The 8,102-nt window shown below is 36.8% G+C and overlaps 2 protein-coding genes across 2 annotated transcripts; both read right to left on the reverse strand.

Annotated features, from left to right (window-relative positions):
• Window positions 1-1,747: 1,747 nt before the first annotated feature.
• LOC110689384 (nucleolin-like) lies at window positions 1,748-3,928 on the reverse strand. The gene is made up of 3 exons (XM_021866165.1): window positions 3,283-3,928; window positions 3,099-3,175; window positions 1,748-3,019 (listed from the first exon to the last, which is right to left on the reverse strand). The coding sequence occupies exons 1-3, from the start codon at window positions 3,370-3,372 to the stop codon at window positions 2,488-2,490; spliced, it is 699 nt and encodes a 232-aa protein (XP_021721857.1). The 5' UTR covers window positions 3,373-3,928; the 3' UTR covers window positions 1,748-2,487.
• A 1,819-nt stretch (window positions 3,929-5,747) lies between these two features.
• Window positions 5,748-8,102, reverse strand: LOC110689383 (heterogeneous nuclear ribonucleoprotein 1-like). Its single transcript, XM_021866164.1, has 2 exons — window positions 7,567-8,102; window positions 5,748-7,118 (listed from the first exon to the last, which is right to left on the reverse strand). The coding sequence occupies exons 1-2, from the start codon at window positions 7,786-7,788 to the stop codon at window positions 6,108-6,110; spliced, it is 1,233 nt and encodes a 410-aa protein (XP_021721856.1). The 5' UTR covers window positions 7,789-8,102; the 3' UTR covers window positions 5,748-6,107.

The raw sequence follows: 8,102 nt of genomic DNA on the forward strand, positions 1-8,102 counted from the left end.
TCTGTTTGTTTGTGCTCATGATCAAGAGCATCGAATAATCTATGATGCATGAAGTAATATCTGCTAGTTTCTTGAATGACATTTTGCTGCCTAAATTTTCTAAAAGTGTTGCTTGAGGATTTCTTTCTATAGAAGTCCTGTTGGAAGTTATCTACATTATTTCTTAGTCTTTATGGAAATTTATGTCAAAGTATTGTATGGTAATATAACGTTTTATTGCTTTTGAATGGCAGATCTGTTTTGAAGATTTGAACCTTCCATTTCCAATCTTTTTACCTGGCATTATGTAAACTTTTCAAAAATCATCAAAATTTAACTTACTTTTGCAAATTGTATCACTATTTATTGGCAAATGTTACTTATTTAGTTATTTACTACTTAATATGAGATATCACTAGTAAGTGTTTAATCGCCTGTAATCTAGGGAAATGAAGGGCACATAGGATTATAAGCTGTATACATTCAACTATTTGCACCAGCTAGTCTTTAGGTGCAAATTTAGCTTTTTATAGGTCTTTATAGGGGCAGATTGGGAACAAGGCAGGCTGTGGCAACTGGAAAGCGACATCTTTAATCTGCCAACTAATGAAAAATCATCCTCGTAATTTCAGTAGATTGCAATTACCACTTTAGACCATTGTTGCAGATGCAAGGTTTTTCTTTTTTTTTTTTTTTTTAATAAGAATTATATTGCAAGTGCAAGTTTTATTTACATGGGTTTGATGCTGAAAAATTATGATTATGCCTATCTTAATCTTTGATCGACTACTGAGTACTGATCCAGATTTTGGCTGCTGATCTAAGAGAGACTCTGTTCTAGGTTATTCATTAATATAACTACTCCCTGCCTCTGCCTCTTTTTGATTGGCCCATTTCCTCGTTATCACTTTAATAAGGCTTAGGAAGAGAAGCAAAGGGGCACCCTAAAATGTTATACGACTATATGGGGCAATTTCTAAGAGATGTAGGGACTAGCTGCTTGGCTATTTCATTAATTGTGATTGATTGGACCGACTCATGTTTAATAAGAGATTCTTTAAGTTGTGGGTGATTTAAGTGTAGTATTATTGCCCTGAATAATTTGCTTTTCTTCAAGACTCGGTTTTGCTAAATATATATACGCACATAATTTAAGATTCTGTAGGATTTCTTTTGTTTGAAATATTGTTAATAATTGATTCTTCCTCGTGTTAAAGTGAATTGGAATGTGTATGTTGTACATGTCCTATTTTTTTTTTTTAATGATTATTGATTTCATTGGACGATTTTTTTCTGGTGCAGTGATGTAAGCGACAGTGATGACGATGAGGATTCAGATTCTTGTTTCTGTACAATAATGTAGATTTTACTTCAATACCAATTCCAGTTTGTAGATTCTTATACTCATTAGATGTTATTCTTACACCCACCATGGGCACCAATCTGCAATATTCTGCTGGAATATTCCACTGAGTTTGTCACTTCCTAATTCTGATTTTTGAATCATGAAATACAACTTTACTTGACTGCACTTCATCTTGAATCTTGATTTCAAGATCACTGAGTTTGGGAAGCATTCTTTTGCCCATGGAAATTTTTGCTCATAGGCATCAGCTTGCACTTGCGACAGTTGTCTAGTTTTACAGAGCTTAATTAACTTGACTGATGCAGAATGTAAGAAACCACGACGACACTTGCAGCATGTCCTCCTAAAAGTGAGGTAGATGCAAAAGATGAGCTTTTGTAAGTTTAAGAGTGTTTATTTTCCTTTTTTTTTTTTTCTTTGGTTTGTCAGTGAAAATACTTTGTACTTCTGTTACTCTGAAACAAATTCCAATATATAAATCTTTTGTTCTGGTTGTAGAATGACACTAACAACTTAATGGATCTCAAAGTTTTCACTCTGCTTTTTTCTTGTGATTATTGTTAAAGCTCAGAATTTTATTTCCCGTTCCAGATTTTGCTGTTACATTATTAGATTTGCCTGACATTTCCTCTGTAACATCTCTGTTTATAGATAATTCTGCTAAAAATTATTTTGAACATAAGATCATCTTAAGTAAACATAATCATTCGAGATGATTCTTGGTAATTCTGTAGCATGAGACTCGGTGCTCTTCTCTTGTTGCAGTGTGTAAAGATGTTTTTATAGCCGAGAGCATTCCCTGGGCTATTATATAGAAAATGTAATCCTTAAGTCAGATACTCTGATTCTTGTCAGCATTGGTTAGCTGTTCTGGTCTCATGGATGAGAGTGATGGGAATGATGTTGCCCATCATCTGACTACGTAGTGCTGTTTTCGTGTACTATACTGGTATCGGTAAAGCTTTGGAATTGTTTTACACCCAAAACATTATTCTTTCAGGCGGAAAATGATCTGTTGATTACAGGAGGGGAATACTGGCTGTATGTTGATCAGTAAAAGTTGGCCAATACACAAACACACAAACAAAATAATCATTTTGTGAAATAGGAAAATGAAATCATGCAAACACTCACACTCAAAACTAGCATTTCCTTGTTTTGATCGTCTTCCACTGAGAAAGGTTCTCTATTGGGTTCAGCACTGGTATAATGTAATGGCTCCTTAGTCGAGCGTTTGTTGCAGAACTGATAAGAGGCACAGAAGAGCAATCGCGAAGTTCATCAGTTACTTTCTCATTGTATCTGCTCTGTGGGTCAATCGTGCAACTATCATCATCTTCATAATCATTATCAATGTCGTCATCATCATCTTCATCATCACTTAGCTGACCATAATCATCATCATCCTCCTCAACCTCGTCATATTCATCTTCACCATCATAACAACAGTTGTATCTATAGTTTGATGTTGAAATAGTTTTACTGAGAGGTGCATAGACTAGACAGGCTTCTACTGCTGCTGCTGCTTGATCACTTTCTTCGTCGCCTCTTTCTTCCCAACTGTTATTATCATGTTCATCCTCCTGTGAGATCAGTGGTTCATAAGTTACCACCTCCAAATTAAACCTCACTTTCTTTCTGATCCTTGTCTTTGTCTCATCTTTTGGCTTCTCCCTACATTATAACAAACCATTACTCCGAAACAATTCACCTAGGATTTCTTACAGCATTTGAAGAAAAGAACATGAATAACCTTGTGCTGCTGAGGGTTTGTGATGCATCCAGCTCTTTAGAATTATCCGACTGCAATGGTTCATATCCTCGAATTCTCTGTAATAAACCAAATGCAAATCAAAACATATACATATCTGAGTTTCAAACGGTTAAAAATCTTGGGAAAAAATTGAAAGAAAGGAAGTTGAGATAAGATGTTTAACTCTTCTGGTTTTGGAGCCAAATTTAGAGGCTGACTTAGGCCGCTTTCTCTTATTTGTACCACCAAAACATGCAAATAAGGTCCACCCCATTACCCTTGTCAACTCTCTCGAGCTCGCTTGCTCGAACGCTTGATCCCTCTTCTGCTCTGTAATGGAAAGAGGGAGCTATGTGTGTTTTGTGACTATGATCAAATGGGTGATAGTAAAGGTAGAACAAGTGAAGAATAAGGGGTTAGATGGGAGTAAAAGTGACACGGAAAAGTGATGTTATAGAAAGGAAATTTGGCTCCATTACAATTTGGTTTTTGAAAATGGGAACGTTGGGATTTTTGGATTAAATCATTGCAACAACAATTAGTTTACTTTCTTCTTTATTCCAGACTGACAAATTGGACAGCTCTTTCTTTTTTCTTTTTCTTTTCTATTCCTTCCCCTTCTAAATCTCCCTTATCATCCTTTTTTTTTTATTCGGCTGTTGTTGTTAGATGGTAAGATTGTAAGACACTTCGTATGAAACTCCTATTTTGAATTGTTGAGCATGAGATCAACCAAATTGGTGTGGGAAACGAACAAACTTTACTAACTAAACTACTCCGTATTTAGCTTTTAACGTACGTGTACCTAAAAATTTACTTTCGAATTATGATATTTTTTTTTTTTACGGTTTTCTTGATAATAGGTGATAAAACAATTTTGAAATTTTTTTTGGAGGTAAAATAAAAAAACCTTATTAGTTTTGGTGGTAAAAAAACAATTTTTTGATTTTTTTTTTGTTGATAAAAAGTCACAAAAATCCTTAATTTTTAGAATTTATTTTTAGTCTTACTAGTTACTTTGTATTTACTTGGTTCTACTCTTGACCTTTGGCGAGCTTCACTTTTGCTACGAAAATGCACAATTGGCAATAAATTCTTGGCAAGGAGGTGTTCTTTGTAAAGGGAGAAAATAAAGGCATCTGACCATTCCTTCCATTCAGATGAAAAGAAACAAAATCAAGAATCAATGAAAAGGCGAGAAAGAAAATACGAGGTGTTGAATTCAAAGAATCTTTGGCTACGAAACGATATGAAATAAAGAATTCAGCCAATCCATGGCTACGAAACAATATGAAATACACCATATAATGACTAATACGATGTAACATATACAAACAGGTATGGATAGCTAGTAGCCTATTAGTGTCAGTGTGGCGTGCGCAGAGTCCCCTAAGAAACCAACTATGAAATATCCAATTACCAAATAAAAAAGCTCTAGATAGTGAGGCAACCAGCTCTTAAAGAACAAACAACTAATATAAGTTTGACGAGAGAAAAAAAGTGAAAACATGATCTCTTTAATATGTGATTCAAAAGGTACTATGGATGATTGTAATATGCTCTGCATATTCTTGCTAGCAGGGAAACTCTAGTACAAACTCTAAGTTGGCTTAATTCTATGTTCCTTTCTACCAAAAAAATGTGATGGAAAAATCACAAGAAAAATCATAATACGCTATGACTGAGTTGAGAAACATACACCCACTTAAAGAGTGGGGTAGACAGGAAGAAAAAAACAGCCATCGTAAAGGATATTAAAGTGTAATCGTCGCATATCTTTATTTATGAGGGATAAGGACAATGTGACAATATATTCCTTAAGTTCGGAGTATAATGCATCAAAAGACTAGCTATCGACAAGAGACTAAAAAAATTAAATTTTAATTTTAATAAATAAAACAAGCTCTAATGGAACTAATCCGTACTAACTCACTACTTCAAAGAGAGAAAGACTACTTCAGCAGGACAAAATACTAACCCTACTTCATAAGGGTAAAGGCCCACTAGCATCTGTATTGACTATATGTGACAAACTATACAGAGGATTCCTCAAAATTATTCTATACGACACATACTTAGCTTGCATCGTCAAAATTTCCTACTAGGATAGACAAATTCTTCCACCAAATGAGAGGAAGGAAGGAAATACCCTAAATTAAACTCAACATACCAGATGGAGATCAGCTTAAAATTCCCACCAGCCCACCACACGTTGACACTTGACAGAAGATTGGAACAGAAGAGACCTTGCTTGGGTTGATCAGTCCCATGAATTCATTACGCCATCAGAACATTCTCACCATAAAACCGATTGCATGTTTAAGATTCCACCGCAAACTTGCATTTAGCTGTGTGAAGCCCACCCATATCAGAACTTGAGCACCTCTCCTGTACAACAAGGGCAAATACAGGGAGAAATTGATTATTGCCAGGAGTTAAAGCTTCAACTACCACTACGTTATCTCTATCCATTACGAACTGATCAACCCAACTTTGTCTACAGCTCCAATCTCTACCAGTACGAGAAGCTTCACTAAATCTCTGTTCCTACTTCACAGGTCAAACACAAGGTAACTACAGAAGATTTAAGTTCATAGACACATGCATTCATAATTACCTGCTTACCTGATTTATCAAGGCTACTACAAGAAACAAGCAAATCGATACAGTGCTAAAAATATACCAACCAAATAAACGGATTCAATATAAGCTTATACAGCTTAATCACTAGTGCAGTAAAAGTCTAATAGAGCAGCGGTAACAGCAAATAAACATCAAACAGCACGCCAGATACCAAACTAAACTCAAACAAAAACAATAGTAAAAAGAAGCAACTAGTACTCCAAAAAAAAAACAAAATTATTATTAAACGCTAGCAAGATAACTACTGGGAATAAAGCAAGCCAACCAGTCCAACAGTATGCTTGAGATCGAAATAGGCTATCCCCCAGCAACTCCGAAGGTCAAACTTCTATGGTCCATGATGAATCAGTTGAAGCAGAACTATGACTACTGCGCTTGTCTAGCCCCACCATATCCACCGCCATATCCCATTTGAGCACCATGAGGTCCATTTGCCTGAGCTCCATAACCTCCAGCCCCATATCCTCCATGACCATTGGCATCACCATAGCCCCCTTGCATCTCTCCGCCACCACCAGCAGCATTGCTACCAGGGGCACCTCCAGCACGATTACCTACGCTACCATATCCATCGCTTCCACCATAATTACCATATCCATAGCCTTGGTTTCCATACCCAGAGGCTCCACTTGGAGATTGACCAGTTGGTCCACCACTTCCAGCACCAGCGGCCCAAGGACCTGCACTTCCATAGCCAGCTGCACCGTAACCAGAGGCTGCCTGCGCAGCATTCCATGAACTTCTTTGTGCATTGGCATTGGGGTTTCCATAAGCTGCAGCACTGGCAGGGCCACCATAGCCAGGATTTGCACCTCCGTATCCGGCATACCCACCATAGCCCATGCCAGTATTGGCAGGACCATATCCATAACCAGCTGCACCATAACCAGAAGAACCATAACCTGGAAACGCACCTCCTGCACTCTGAGATTGCATAAAACTATTAGAATCCATTCTGCCACCATATGCATTTTGGCCGCCACTAGAATTATAACCTCCACCGCCACCACGACCACCCATACCAGGGTTGGCATCCTTGGGTAGAGCACGCTTCACCTCAACTTGCTTACCATTTAAGTCATGGAAGGTATTCTGCAAAACTCTATCTACAGCATCCTCATTGTCAAAAGAAATGAATCCAAAACCTCGGGGTCTCTCTGTATTCTGGTCATACATTATAACTACATCAGTTACTTGGCCATAGTTCTCAAAATACTGTCGAAAACCATCGTCAGTCAAAGTAGGAGGCAACCCCCCAACAAAAATCTTCTTGGTTCTGAAGTTTCCTCCACCACCTCCGCTTCTACCACCATTGTTGTTTCCGGTTCTACCAGAGCTCTGTTGCTCCTCTCTCGACATAGCTCGTTTCGCCTCAACCTGGATTAAAGAAGAGCATTCCCCAAAAATTCAACTTACGATAGCATTCATCACATGCATTCACATACATTTTCGTTACACAATCCAATAAATACAAAAAATTGACTTTAGTTTAAATATAAGCAAACCCAATACAATAGATCAATACATCCAATAAAAAATAAAAATAAAAAAATAAAAAAAATAAAAAATAAAAAAACAAATCTGGATAAAACCCTAGGGAAAAAATTATGAATAAAACAGCAAAAAACATCATTCAGTACCAAAAATCATACAAAACCCATATCAAACAAGAAAAAATCAACCCAAATACAACAGTAATCCCAAATGAAACATCTGAATCCAATTAATCATAAAACCCTAAAAATCAAAAATTAACACAATACACAAGGAATTACATAAATTAAAGAAAACCCCATAAAATAAATGAAAAGAAAGAAGAACTTACAGGTCTACCATCAATGGTATGTTTATCCTGAAGAACACGATCGAGAACAGAAGGATCTGAAAAGAGAACAAACCCAAAACCTCTAGGTCTACCAGTAGCTTTATCTCTCATAATATTAACCTGATAAACATCACCATATTGTCCAAAATAATCTTTGAGCTTTTCTTCAGTGGTTTCCCATGAAATCCCACCAACAAACAACTTCCCTTGATCTGAATCCATTGATTTAAATGAATACCCTTTAGAGATTTGCTCCCCACTAATCTCTTTTCCCTGGAAATAAATTGATGGGGTTTTTGTGAAAAAGGGGGATTATGGATTTAGGAGAGAGAAAGTGGGGTGGAGAGAGATAAGGGTTTGGGGTGAACTGGTGAAGGGTTTGGAGGAAGAGAGAGAAAGTAAGTGGTGAAGGAAAGGGCGGATTTTGGGTGGTTTTTCAGAGTACGTGGGAAGTTGATGGGTGAGATTTTTTCTATTGACGGTCACGATTCTATGCTTGTTTTATTTAGGTTATTTTGGTGGATTGATTGATAGAG

This window comes from Chenopodium quinoa, unplaced genomic scaffold (assembly GCF_001683475.1).
Source record: "Chenopodium quinoa cultivar QQ74 unplaced genomic scaffold, ASM168347v1, whole genome shotgun sequence".
In the NCBI taxonomy this organism is placed as follows: Eukaryota; Viridiplantae; Streptophyta; class Magnoliopsida; order Caryophyllales; family Amaranthaceae; genus Chenopodium; species Chenopodium quinoa.